General features: G+C 41.5%; 1 protein-coding gene across 4 annotated transcripts in view; it reads right to left on the bottom strand.

Annotated features, from left to right (window-relative positions):
- Positions 1–14,965, bottom strand: part of rcan3 (regulator of calcineurin 3) — a 42,442-nt gene that overhangs the window by 17,922 nt on the left and 9,555 nt on the right. Inside the window, exons 1-2 of one of the 4 annotated variants that reach the window (XM_044374970.1) lie at positions 6,332–6,403; positions 866–996 (exon numbers count right to left, since the gene is read on the bottom strand). The exons of 1 other annotated variant lie outside the window; for it this stretch is intronic. In XM_044374970.1, coding sequence (XP_044230905.1) covers positions 866–946 — 81 coding nt within the window. In that variant the 5' untranslated portion in view covers positions 947–996; positions 6,332–6,403. Of the gene's footprint in view, positions 1–865; positions 997–6,331; positions 6,604–14,965 lie in introns of those variants that run through there. 2 more of the 4 variants (XM_044374968.1, XM_044374967.1) reach the window with 2 other exon arrangements.

A 14,965-nucleotide genomic window follows, 5' to 3' on the forward strand; every position in this document is an offset into this window, starting at 1 on the left:
GAATTTGTTAACAATAAGATCATTACAGAGGATTGTCCTTTAAATATCATCCTTTACCTTACTTTATCTTTTCCAAAGATGCCTTTGACATACATACATAGTCTTCCCAGGGATGTCAACTGCACTGTTGGCTGTACACTTAGTGTGTTAGTTAGTGGTCAATGGTTTGGCCCTAGGGGAGACTGTAATCGTCAGTTAGCTTGCTGACTACATGTAATGATGTAATATGTGGTCACAGGAAAAACAGACTTGATATCAGGGGATAAACCAGGGGTTGTGTGTGTGTGTGCACTGACCCAATATTCACGACACACAGGAAAACACGGCTCCTGTCAAAGCAGCCATTAATATTAGCATAACAGCACATCCTCCGCATTACAAAACAACAAAAACAACTCATGAATAATAGCTTTGTCTGCATTGTGATGGCTGCAGAAGCACTGGGGAAGCATGTGAATGGGGCAAGTGTTATTACAGCGGGATCAATACCTCGAGCAGGGAGCGGTATCGACAGGGGCCGACGCTGCGGCGCTACACTGTCGTTCCCTTGGGGACAGTCTGTCCATTGCAGGGAGATTGAAATCAGTTTACGGCATGCGGGGACACATTAATCCTATTACCACCAATCTGGTCGTTATGGTTTTTATTGAGGCAGGAGCTTTTCCTCGTCAGCGGCACTTAGGCTCGCTTGAACACACACACACACACACATGCACACAGTTTTCTTACATCACACACTTTTATCATGCAAGTGTGTCCACACAGTCTCCTTTGCAGACCCACACACTTTAGAGGCGACGGTAATCCAAAGAGAAACACAACATTACATAAGGCGACTAAGAGATGCTGCACCAACAGCTCCTACCTTACGCCACCACAGCATATGGACAGATGAGCTCTTCCTACTGCTCTCTCTTGCATTTTCTATTTCTCCCTCTTTCCCCATCTCTCTGGTGGCATCAGTGCATCACTTTGGTGGTGATGCAGCTCACGGCCCTAGTGATGATTAAGCATTACAGGAGCAAAGAAAGATAAAACTGAGAAAAATCTGCAAACCCTCACATTCAAGAGTGTGGAGCCAGCAAATGTTTGACATTTCTGCCTTATAAATGACTTTGACATTTAATCAATTAACAAAATTGTAGTCGATCAAGCTTTTGTCAATCCACGTATAGTTTCAACACTATTATATGTCCTCAGAAAAGTAAACACCGCTGGAGTTCATCTTTAGCTTGCTGTGTGCTGTATATATATAGACTACAATGCTCTGAAGCCCTATTCTCTTACGGTAATGGGTTTTGGTGTTACTATTTTTGGAAGTCTTTCTAGAAGCGTTTGTGTCAGACTGGAAATTCGATTGGAAATTCTGACACAAAAACAACACTCATTTGGTAATTTTAATAACAAAAGGTCAATCATCGTGTTGTCTTCCTTGGTGACTAAATAGTGGGCCTCTACATTCCATTGCGAGACCTTTTTCTTTGCTTCTAATCTTATCACTTATAGTCATGTCGTCTTGGCCACATGGTAACCAGACACCCCATCCAGGAGACTGTCCTTTGTTCTACGTCACCCTAACGGACGCAGCGCTAACCTTTAGCTGACACCTGAGCCCTTGTGCTTCTCTTGGGTTTCAGGCCAATGTGAGCTGCCCATCTCCACCTGCCTAGTGCCCAGACTGGGGGAGGCAGGCACACCTGAGCCCACTGCTCTGGCCCAGGATCGCTCAACCCTGCCAAGATGCAGATCTGGTTTCCTACCAGCTCAGAACATGATACTGTAACCGTCTACATCCATCCTGCTCTTGCTCCTCTGCCTCTTTACTTCACCTCAACGGCTGGTCAGAGTGCATCAGCAGTGTTTTAAATGCTGCTCCTAGATCATATTAACATTCAGATTGATGAGCGTGGTCTGAGAAGTCTGGCAGTGTCCTTTCTCTAAATAATAGCAATTCAGAAAAGGGGGCAAAGAATGCTCGAATTGAACAGCAACTGTTTGTTAATAACAATCAATGACAATTAACATTGGTGATGAATTAACTGAGAACTTGCCTAGGATGATACGCAGACTTGATATTTACTGTAAGCAGAAAATAAGAGCTAATCAATTAGTTGATTAATTGAATAGTTGATAAGCAGAAAATCAATCAGCTAGTAATCACTAGTTGCAACTTCTCATGTGGGAATATTTGCTGGCTTTCTTAGTTTTCTATGTTAGATACCTGACTAGGCCGGTTTTCACTATTTTCTGACATCTTAGTGTCTTAGTGTATTTTCTGGCATCGTTAGTTGCAACCCTAAAAAAAATAAATAAATAATTCAAACCAACCGTCACACTAAATCATCCTACACTGCCAGTGATTAAGTGGGCCCAGAAAAGAGTGAGATGTACCACATGTGATAACAAATCACATAAAATAATGCAATTACATGTAGTTTTGCACCTTGCTTTGTTGCTAAGATGCTCAAAATAAACATCACAAATCAAAAGGAATGACATCATGTTATATAAGATAGTCAGTGTGTCAAAAAAGACAGTGGGAGAGAATGAAAACATCACGGACGTCAGAAAATTCACTCTAGTTTTGCTGAACTACAAATAGCAGATTAGTCATCAAATCTCTCCTCCTTCCTCCTAAACAGCATAATTTCTGTGACGATAAAGCCCGAGAACAGACATGACACAAATGACAAACGAACAGGAGGACAGACGGAAAGTGACCCAGGCTGATGGAAACTTCTCCAGGCGTCCTCGGCGAGGAGTTCTGTGTGTGTGTGTGTGTGTGTGTGTGTGTGTGTATTTGCTGACAGAGGTGTTTGTCTGTAGGTCTGTGAGTCCGCTGACTCACTGTTGTGGTTGGAGTGTGTGACTGTGTCAGTGTTACTACAGTCTTCTGTGTGTGGGAGAGCAGGCTTAAGTTGAAAATAGCTGTCCTTTGTGCCTTGCGATGCTGTCTCTGTAGTGCTCATTTTAATTTTAATAAGTCTCTCTATGATAACGTGAGAACAGGCCATAATGTCCAAACGCTGTTTCCTCCCAAAAAAAAGCCTTGATGTGTTAAATCTGTCCTAATTAAAATAAGCACATTTCATTCTGTGACGGGCTGAAGCCAGAGAGGCACTTATGAAGAGAAAGAGCAGGTTGACAGGCTGATTAATTATTTATACCTATATAAAAGAGCAAATAAATGGGCAACCATCGAACTAACAAGCGACGAAATAAATAATTACATGTAAATGCCAGCATCAGATCATGCATGCGAGGTAACTGTAAAAGCTTACGTCACACTCTGTGTTCAGTAATACATTCACAGCCTGCCTGCCAACATGCTATGACCTTCACCATGTGTCCTGTGCTATCATCTGCTGATGCCGGTAGATTTTCCAGGTAATGATAGTGTTGTGACGAACATGCACATACTACAGCGTCTGCCGTCGACCCACAGCTCTGGCCTCGCTAAACCTCCTGACAATAGTCCTTTTGTTTCTTTCCCAAAATCCATACACAGCACTTTGGAGTGAGAGCCTACTGTACAGCACTACCAGCTCTGCCATTATTATTATTTGTATTATTATTATTATAATAAACCATCCTGTCTACAGTCTCTCTGTTTGGCTCATTAATGATGTAGCCAGCAGGGTTTGAGCCAAGGCGTGGGCTTTCCAGTTTCAAGCCATTTCAACTGTGTCAAAACAATGGCACCAAAACACCACCGCCCATTCACAAACCTTCTCCTTTAATTAAAACCCTACCATTCACTTATTTTCTTCACGCCGCCCATTCAAACACCACTGCCATTGCCTAATCTCTCCCTGAAGTGTCTATAAATAGCAGCAATCCACATATTAGTTCACCCAAAGTGCTTTGCAACAAAAACAGGAGTCTGATTATTGCTTCTCATCTTCAGAGAAGATTCAGGGATATTAATAAAAACAGGGGCCTTAGACAGGCTCAGATCTTGTCGACTGATAACAAAAACAAGAGCAGGCTGACAGGGAGGTGAGCTCAATCAGAGGCTGTTCCCCACGTGCCCTAGCTTTAATCTGCCCTCTCCCCCAGCGCTCTCCATCGTTCTCTGTGTGCCAGAAACCGGGATTAGCGGTGTTCTTTGTGCCATTCCAAAGTCAGCCCTCTGTCTGCTCTTTTAATTGTGCGGCAGACCCCCTTTTCTTTAGGCGAGTTATGGGAAAGGTTGGCTGATAAGAGCTGCTTGACAGGAGGCTTTAGTGAAGACTGCGCTCTGATCAGACTGTCCTGTCTGTGGCTGTGTCAAGCCTGTCTGAGGAGGATGGTTGATCAAAGAGCGCTAAGCAGGTTTCATTAACAGAACTAACAAAACAATGAAATAAATGACGTGTGATCCAAGTCTCCTATTGCAACACGCAACTACCGGGTTGTAAATGAAGAGACATTCTCTTTATGTCATGATCAGGAGTATTAAGAGTGGTATTCAGCAGAAACACTGCACAATCAAAACCTCTGAGGTTTCACAGTGTATTTTTCTCTCACCCCAGAGTCCCTTGGAAATCTTAAAGATGTAACCACAACACCATAGTTACAGCACTACTGCAGAGTGACACACTGGTATCTTTCACCTTGCAGTGGTTAGAAAGTGTAATGAGAGTTGGAAGCAAACATAGCACAGCAGCTGCCCGGCTCACTGGGGAAACACTGACCACAGGGTGGCTCGACATGCATTGTTTGTGTGTGCATTTTTTCGGTGACATCAGATTACAAGCACATGCCGTTCTTACGTGCAAAACATGCCTTCACAGAAACAGTTTATGTTTCATACAGTATATACATAAATATCTCTTGGGGTGACTAGTGTAAGGTTCATGATGGACATAAAAATATAAAATATAGCTGATCAAGGTGCTGTGGGGGATGAATATGGGGTTACTGAGTGCTTAAAACCTGCAAATGCTGCTGTTAGTTGCAAGAAACAGCTGAATACAGCCTTCACTGCACCAGAGCACATTGGTGTGGAAGAGTAACTGGCACAGAGGAAGAAATATGATTGTTTCTTTGTGTTTCCTCACCAAAAAAAAAATATTCCCGAACCTACACTGGCTGCTCATGATGAACTATGCGTATATGTGATGTCTGTAAACACGCTGATCCTGGTCAAAGGTGAGGTGCTCTAACTTGTGTCAGACTGCTGAGCGACACTGTACCTCGGTTTTATTCTCTCTCTCTCTCTCTCTCTCTCTCTTCCTGCGTCTCTTCGCGTTTCTTTGGTGATGAGTCCAATCAGACGAGCAGACGAGCAGCCAGCAGGTGAAGGAATATATCCTGACATGGAATTTCTAAGGGGTTTATTGGGTGAGCCGAGCTTTGGCAGACCATCTGTGTGGCCTTTTAAGCACCAAAACTGGCATGTTGCAGTGCCAAAGTTGGGGTTCGGAGGCTCACTTTGAACACATTTAAGTGCAACTGCTTTACTGCTCTGTGACTGACATGCAGCATATCAAATAGGCTTCCTGTGCCTGCCCTTGAGACAAATCTGTATTCCTATATAGGGTGCGTTTAGGTCAGTACTAAGCTTATGACCTACATGTACATCGAGTCATTTTTTAATTTAAAACTACAGAAATAAACTCACATTACGTACACTAACTGTATTTGTAGTTCCTGTGTCATCAATACCACCCATACAGACTTATGGTAGGATTATTTATAATACAGTATTTTAGCATAATGTGATGTTTTTAAAATATTTCTCCAAAATGCTTCCTCGATATGCTGTAGCTCCTTTTTGTAAGGGAATCTCATCTAACCTAGTGCACCTGCAATGCTGATGGGATGAGGAGAGAGCAGAGATACAGAGGGGGAGTAAGAGGGGTCTGTCCGCCACTGCGTCTAAAACTGCCTCACTTCTTCCCCTGCGTGTGCCTTGCATGGACAATCAAAATTCATCACACCCTCCCATTCAACTTGCGCATCATCCCCCAACAACTCGCGCTGTAAAAAAACAAAAAACAAAAAAACAAAAACTTGAAACAAAACGATAGAACAATTGGTGCATGAAGAGACCGTTTTCTGTGTGTCCCATTCTTGCCTTGTCTACCCCATTTCTGCAATTCATCCAGCGTCAATCACTGCGCCGTGCACGCTGCGCGGGACGTGCGTCTTGGCGAGATGCGGCTCCCATTGACAAAAATCCTCGTCTGAGACAGGGCTGCATTCAACGTCACCAAGACATGCATGCACTTCTACAGGGCAGTATGCAGTCGGTCCCGAGCAAACTGCTGCACAACCACACCGCAAGGGCAAAACCATACTGATTAGTTGCAACGTGCGTTTCGTGCTAAAAAAAAAAAAATCGTACCTGCATTTTGTCTGACGTAAACACCTCGGTGTCTACTTCGCAGGCGATGATGGTCACCATCTCCAGTTTCATATTTATCGATGGCATTCCCTTTCGTGGTTGGGAAATAAAAACCAAAATGGAGTTGAAGTCTTTCTCTTCCTCTCTTATGTGGTCGCAGAGAAAGAGTCAATCAGTTCTTCCTCCACAAACTCAACGTTAAAGTCCAGCGGACTGTTGTGGTTGCTTGTATGAGCTGAGAGAGTTGCTGCTGGACTCCTCACTGCACTGGCGCGCTGCTGACAGTGATGCTGCAGCAGCCGCACAAACTCTCTCCTGTCCTCCCCTCCCCTCTGGCTCATTGACGTCATTACCATCCTCACGTTCGTCGTGTTTTACGCCACTACAGTGCTCGACGAACCGTGCACGGCCACTGCAGAACTCACGGTCCGGTTTATTCCGCTTTTTTCTTATATTTTGGTGTGTTTTTTATGTTCACCGAGAAATTCAGTGAATGTGCTAAACTATACATGGCACATCATGTAATATCAGCATCACTGTCCCGGATTAACCCCCTGCATTCCAGCAGAGAGCCTGTTGTTTATGCCTTTCTTATATGCTAACAATGAACACAATACCACAGGGAGTGGACATAATAACAGGAACATTTATACTGTATGAAACAAATGAGGTCTTATGTAACAGCCTTTCAATAACTGTGCTGATACTGTTTTTCAGCTTGTGTTGAAGAGGTGTTGAGGCAATTTTCAAGGCAAAGTTTGTAGTGACAGTTGGACGATGTTGCAGAAATAATATTCAAAAAATCACCATTAAGTTAAACCAACACCTCTCTGACACAGTCACATCAAAAACTGAATATTATAAGGTCGTAGCGATTGGATTACAGTAGACTAGAGGTTCCCAACTGAAGGTCTGGACCCCGACATGGCATCAAGAGATGAATCTAAAATGTTGTGAGATGATTTCTGGGATAGGGAACAAGAAAATTAAAATTCTTTTACATAATTTTATGTGTATTTTTCAGGCTTTTCTTGTGAAATACTGTATTGTTTTATCTCTTCGGGCTTCAAAAAAAGTAGTTAAATGAAAAATCTCTCCTAATACTTCATGAAGGAGGGAAGCACGTATATTACGCTTTGTATTAAGGGGTCACAAGCAAAAAAGGCTGGGAACCACTTGACTGAACAGGTTCCTGTTATTGTGTCCATATGACCTGTGCACCAGCACCATAACAAGCAGCACACAATAAGATTCGGTGCTTTAGATCACTGATAATATCCTTCAAATTATAGTCACATAAGAGCAATATTTGAACAGCCGATCATAAAATATTGTTTTGCATACAGAAGATTGGCTCAAATTACTGTGCGTCAAACATACGCTGCCTTCTGTGGGCGTCCACTGCATGTTTCCCCCCCCCCCCGTCAATGCAAAATTGCATAAGCGAGCCTGGCAGCAGCATGCTCTGGAGTTAGAGCTGCCTTCAGTTGACATGATCTGTGGCTTCACTGGCTTAATAATAACAGACAGACTATATGGCTACAGTATGTGGTGCTCAAGCTGATGTGTATATTGTCTCCCTACATGCTCCTAATAGATATGGTACAACTGATATAAAATAAATAGGCACCTAATTTGGACATTAGAGGTTATAAAACGGCCTTGCGGATACTTTGTTGATCCTGTTTAAGACCCAACATATGAAAACTTTAAAATAACTTCTCAGTGAGCTGTACCGTACTTTTAGTGCTGACTTGTTGATTGGAGATTAACTGTACCGTGACTCTCTATCACTCACAATAAAAGCAGCTGATGACTGCCCTGCTGCTGCTACAGCTCCTTTTTTTTTCTTAATTATGATGATACAGTGAGAGTTTCCACTCCAGCTCAAGACCAATTATTAAAAAAGACCCCACAGACATTATATCATTGCATAATATCCTAACAAACCATATCTTCTTTCCATCACTCAGGTCATCTCTCTCTCTCCCTCCCTCCGTTTCATAATAACAATTGCCAAGCCAACTGAGACAGCTAAGTCCCCTATAAGCCATTAATATTAAGGCTCTAGGCGGTGAGGGCTATTTATGTCTGTGTGTGTCAGGCATTGTCCACGCTGAGCAGACGGAGAACATGAGTGAGATACGTGAGGATGACTGTGACATTCCTCCACCAGACAGCATCAGTCAGTCACCCGCACAAGTCTGGAAAAATCTGCCTCTAAAACACCAGACACTGTAGCGTGTTGGCCCATAAGCCCGGACGGCATCGTCAGCTGGTTCATCTGCTGGGAGTGAATCTGTTTTATTCTCTCAAGTCACGGTGGTAACAGCGGGCAGCACAGAAGATGCTACTTGACAGGTTTAGATATGGTTTCGAAAATCACCCCCGCAGTTTATTAATCACGAGATCAGAAGTGATAAAGCAGCGTGCCTGCGTCACCTTTTCTTTTGAATCCACACTGTTTTCTGGGATCTAATGTAGTCTTAGCTCGCCAAGAGTTGTGATCATTTATTTATGCAGTCATGGAAAATTCTCTTTTCGCTTGCCCCTGTTTACAAAAGTGGAGGGTCAACAAAAGCTGGTGGAGATTCAGCGTCTTGCTCAAAGAAACTTCAGTAGAGGAGATGCTTGTTGGTGCACCAGGGTCCTCAAAACCATCCTCACTGAACTAAACCTCACATGCAGTTTAATCTGATCTAGTCTAACACGATCTAGTCTCATGTCATGTGTCTCTGCTGTATAGTATAAGCCATAAACATACAGCCCATTGGATTAATGTTTTTTTCGGTTATCAAAGCACTGCGTCGATGTGCCGCTCTGATCCCTTTGTCACTGCTGATAAGTAGGATGGATCGCTGTGGATGATGAAGCACTTTTCTTCCTCTCTGGCCTCATTCTGCAGTTCTCCTCCTCCTCCTCATTCTCAATTCTCTACTCCTCATTCACAATTCCCTCTGTTAGATCTCACAGTCAGCACAGCTTGAACAAGACTCCATGTTGGAAAGTATAAACACATGCTTTGTCCATTTGAAAAAAATGCATGTGTGACTGAGAAGACACATGATTATAACCTTTCAAATGTCGCTGCCTTATAACAGTATTGGGTGTTTTACTTTAATGTCGACAATTATTTCAAAACGGAGGATCTTTTTTTTTTTTTTTTTTTTTTTTTACAAATGTCTAATATCAGGAACAGATTTGTACACAGTAAATTGTATCTGTTCTTAAAGGAATATTTTGACATTTTGGAAAATACATTCACTTTGTTGCCAAGAGTAAGATGAGAAGATCAATACTACTCTCATATCTCTATGGTAATTAAATTTTTGAAGCTCAGTCTAAAAGGTCAGAACATCCACCTAACAACACCTCCAAAACTCTGTTTTTGTCCGTCCAAAACATGTAAATATGTATGACAACATGCAAATAAAAATAGGGTTATAATAACTGTTTGTATAAAATACAAACAGGTGGTTAGATTTAGGAAATCTTTGCTCAACTAGTGTTTTATTTTCCCGTTTCTTCATGTGCATGTAACAATAAATGATTATGCATGAAGCATAAATTCACAGGTAAGCCGCACGGTTAATTGAAGTGTAGAAATCTGGTTACAACAGTATGAGTCTTGAAGTGCATGATGCATTTTGTAAGAGATGAGAAGAGAAGCAGGCAGAGAGGCTCAAAGGGTGAGACGCCATGTCTCAGACTCACTGACGAGCATGAATTTGTATTCTGAAGTGGAGCTCTGCAGAGGAGCAGGAGGGAGGAAATCAGGGCAGTGGATCATCAGGGTGGGATGATATACGCATGCTCATCATACACAAATGTGAATGCAGACACGCATACACATACACACACACACACACAAGTAAACAACGCATCAGTAAACACAAACAAGGAAATCTGCATGCAAATATATATTGTATTTGTGCTATAACTTCTGTGGATTCGAAAAGAAACACACAAACACACACACACACACACACACACACACTAACAGACAGGAGATATTCCTAAACATTTACTCACTACAATAACTCACCAAAAATAGAAATGCATCAAATATGACAAATATGACAAGAGTTCTCACAGACACACAAGTGATATGAGCTTTGTCTATATGTGTGTGTGTGTGTGTGTGTTATGTGAAAGCAGAAGAATGAAAGGAATGACTCTGGAGAACGGCCATAGCAGGCATGCAGACAGGCTGCGGCTGCACAATCCTCATGATCTTCACACACCTGCACACACATGCACCTGCACACACACACACACACATATATACACATACACATACACTCTCAATCCCTTCATTGCCAACCCCTTGTTACACCAGGCTACCTCACTTGGCTCTGCCAAACCAACCTCTGGTGCCAGCGCCAATGCAGCTGCTGTAATCTAGGCCAAGCTATTTATAAAGCAAGCAGCCAAGTACAGGCGCAGAGAGCCAGGGGGAGACAGAGGGATGGGAGGATAAAAGAGTGTCTACAGGGCAAAGAGACAGATCTAAAGAGTGTAGGTGAGACAGAGCAGGGGAGAACAGAGAAGCACAGAGAGGCATGATGGCACAGAGGGAATAAAAGTAGTGAGAGGGTGAATGAGAATAGAAAAAGCGGCACAGAAAGAGATGCAGAGAGGTCATTAGGTGCAAACGACAGCGTGAATACCTGAGGACGAGCGGACACCATCATCGGCTGTAAATGACAAACACGAGTAGCCTCGATTGAAACTCCTTCAAAGCTCCAAACTTGTTTTATCTGGTGGTTTGAATTCTGACTGGATGAAATGTACGGGAGGGAATGTGGCTGCTGCAGTATTTAGTCATTTGGATGTTAAAAATGTTGATAGATATGGATTTACATGGCTTCTGGCAATCCAGCTTTAATTATTAGTGATAGAGAACTCCCACGGGCCAACTCTGACTCCAACTCTTTTCTCCTAATTAACAAAAACGATGTTCTCACGGGAAACGTGTACAATCATTTGTGCAAAAAGAGCAATTCAGTGCTTTTTCATTCATTTTTTAAAATGGAAATTTATCAGTTTTGGAACAGGGATGCACTGATCCAAATATTTTCTCTTCAGTTATTAATTTTGATAACTAAACTAAACGTATTGGATAATATAAATGGGATAATGTACCATAGTAGTTTTTATGCAAATTATTCTACGTTTGTAAAAGTTTGTTGTTGACAGTCACTAAGAAACAGTATGTAGATAAGTCACATCTTATCAATAATCTGTTTAATAAGGTCTGTACTGACACCAAGAAAACAGAAAAATTATAAACAATTATGATAATTGATTGAATTGATAATCAATCAATTGTTCAATTCATTTTTTAAGGAAAAACATTTTCTGGTTACAGCTTCTCAAATGTGAGAATTTTGTACTTTTATCTGTTTTATTTCTTTGTTATTTAGGGACATCAAGTTGAGCTCTGAGATGATGTGATGATGATGATGTGCATTTTTCACTATTTTCTGACATTTTATAGACTAGACGACTATTTGATCAATCATAAAAGTGTCAAATTAATCAATAATAAAAGTAACTTAGTTGCACCTATCCTGTGTAGAAACTTTACCTTAACAGAAACTGCTTTGAGAAGACCTTTCAATAATGTGAATATGTAAAATAAATACAAATACCTGCGATAAAACAAAAAAAGCTGCTTTATGTACAGTATGAAAGGCTTTAGGAAACGGTGTCACGGATACTGTCCGAACATGTAGGCTGAGAGTATAGTATGTTTCTGGTTCATAGCCCACATCTGGTGGGCCACCAGCAGCTGTTCAGTGTTTTAACCCCGTCCAGCAGCTTAGGAGCAGGAGAGATTGAGCTGCCATAGCTGTGTGAGCGGGACAGAGACAGAGGGGATAGGAGGGGGACGGAGGAGGAAGCACAGAGCGACACGTGCCGATGGCTCTACTGATTGCTTTGCTTTGAAATCAGGTCAAACATTTGGATGGGTTAGGCAGACTCTTTAACCCGCATGCAGGCATCACTGCTGCTGGAATACCAGACACAACAAAAAAAGAAAGAAAGAAAGAAAAAAAAAAAAAAAAAACGGTCAGGGAAGGAAAGGACCCAAGGCGGTTTCAGATCTAACACAAAGCTTTGAAGACAACACAGCGCTCTGAGAAGTGGGTGCCATTTTCTAAGGCAGGCAAACAAAGAGGGAGAAAGAAATGATAGACTTTTCACCAGAGGATAGGAAGAGCTCTATATTCTTTCACTTCAAACAGATCTAATTTAAAGCCATGGGATCAACATGGCAACTAAAGATGAGCACAAGTGGCAAACTGGTGTGATGAGATTGCAAACATTAAAGGATAAGGCTGGCCTATAAGTAAACTAAAATGAAAAAGAGAAGAAGGGTATTGATATAGCTTCCAGATCTGTTTCAGACAACTGAGCAGCCACTAAAGCAAAAGATGCTCAAACTGTAAAAATCACAGACACAGACAATCACGAGGGCCCCCTAGACGTCGCTATTGTGGATATAGACTGTCAATAAGCAACATGATGGAGACAGTGAGAGGGAGAGAGAGTGAGATGCAAACAGAGACAGACTTTAAAGGTGCAGTGTGGCAGTGTACAGGATTTAGTGGCATCTAGTGGTGAGGTTGCAGATTGCAACAAACTGCAACCTCACACTCCCCTTCCAAGCATGTGGGAGAACCAATGGTGGCTGTGAAACTCATGAAAAAGGCCCTCTCAAGAGCCGGTGTTTGGTTTTTCCACTCTGGGCTTCTGTAGAAACCTGGCAGCCTCCATGGAAGAGGACCCGCTCCTTATGTAGATATAAAGAGCTTATTCTAAGGTAACAAAAATACAACAATTCTTATTTTCAGGTGATTACATTAATTAAAACATACTTATAAATATTATATTCCATTTCTGCCAAGTCTGTTCCGCTAGACGCCGCTAAATTCTACACACTGGACCTTTAACTTAAAGAGGGCAGAAAAGCACTCATGGGAGAAATTAACAAATGAAAGATCTAAAGAAAAACAGAAATAAACACGAACCAATATAAAGCAAATTGAATTGGGGAGAGTTACATTCATGATTGTTTTTCCAGCGAAGTAACAAAAAAAACGACTGCCGGGAGACTGTCAATAGTCCTTTTCTGTAAATGACAGCCGGCAGAAATTGATTTGAATGCTGGTCTCCTCGCCTTCCTCCTAATAAATAACTCCAAGAAGCAGCATCACAGGGGAGCCAGCTTTGCAGACTCGGGTGCCACACAACATTTAGACATCAACAAAGTTCTGCAAGTAAACAGAAAGGTAAAAGAAAAGGAAATAAGGGCAGTATGAGCCAAACTGGTAAGTAGCATAGTGAAGTACAACGTCTTTATTAAAAAGTTTAAGATGTACAACACAGTCCAGCAGACTTTCCGTGAAGAAGAAATTTCCATTTTTAAAATACAACTAGAATATAGACAGAAAGAAAGATCCAAAAACTGACTGGTTCTCATAAATTCTCACAGCTTAGCTAAACTTCCTGTTGCCTGCGGGTTTATTTTAGCTCCTTATTTTTATGGACTTTATTATTGCAGTTATGCCTCAATTCATAGGAGTCTGTTTATACTTGGCATCAGTTAAATAAGAAATCATTCTCTGTTGTATTCTGAACTGCTATTCTTGAATGCGCCCACAGAGTGTTTCTTTTTTTAGACTGATTGAACCAGAAAATAATCTTGATTTAAATAGAATCGCAGAAGCACCACTAAGAACAAATGACACAGCGGCTTACGGAGCATCCTAAATCTTATAGTTTCATATTCAGCCCGTGTAGTAGGCGAGTGGTGGTGGTTGTGGTGGACAAGATGAGCTGTTGCTTTTATCGAGGCAACCATGCACGAAACCAAATCATAATCACTCATCAAAGAGCCAAAAAAAAAAAAAAAGTGTTTCCCTGAAGCTCTTCATCTGAAGGTGTGGGAGTGGTACTGTGTGAAGTTAATAAAAAAAAAAAACTGCTGCTGTGAAATGATTTTCATCATGGTGGAGATATTAAATAGATGTTTGTGGATAGAGGTTTATAGATTAGGGGTTTAGAAAGTACAACATGACATAATAAACTAAGCTGTGGGAAGCATTTTTCCCAAATTGCCATTAAATTGAAACACATTCATGTGTTCAAGAGGTATTTTCTAATCTAATATCAGAGTAAAGATATGATTTCTGGACTCAAAAGTGCAACCCGAGACGACTCAGGGATCAGCCACTTTGAAGAATATAAAAAAGAGCAAAGACAGTGTGAATAAAAAAAGTTTATTGTTAAAGTTAAATGTTATTAAAGCTAACAAAATGGCAGAAAATAGTTAAAAATGTCCATCACAAGTTCCTTGCCCAATGTGATGTCTTAAAGTTGTTTGTTTTGTCACTAGCACTCCAGCAATGATATAAAATGGAAAAAAGTGAGTGCAAGTGAGTGAAAGGACAGTGACAGAGGTTAATTACAGCTGTTAACGTATCAGCCAGCTAGCCATGCTAACTCCTGCAGTTTATGCTTACGACCACACTCACGCCATTTCCTGTCCTGTTTGCATTTTGACACACCACACGAGTACATTTCGCCAAGTACCGAAATGTACTCGTCTGATCACACCAATCTGTC

The sequence above is a fragment of the Thunnus albacares genome, chromosome 15, assembly GCF_914725855.1.
Source record: "Thunnus albacares chromosome 15, fThuAlb1.1, whole genome shotgun sequence".
NCBI classification, from domain to species: Eukaryota; Metazoa; Chordata; class Actinopteri; order Scombriformes; family Scombridae; genus Thunnus; species Thunnus albacares.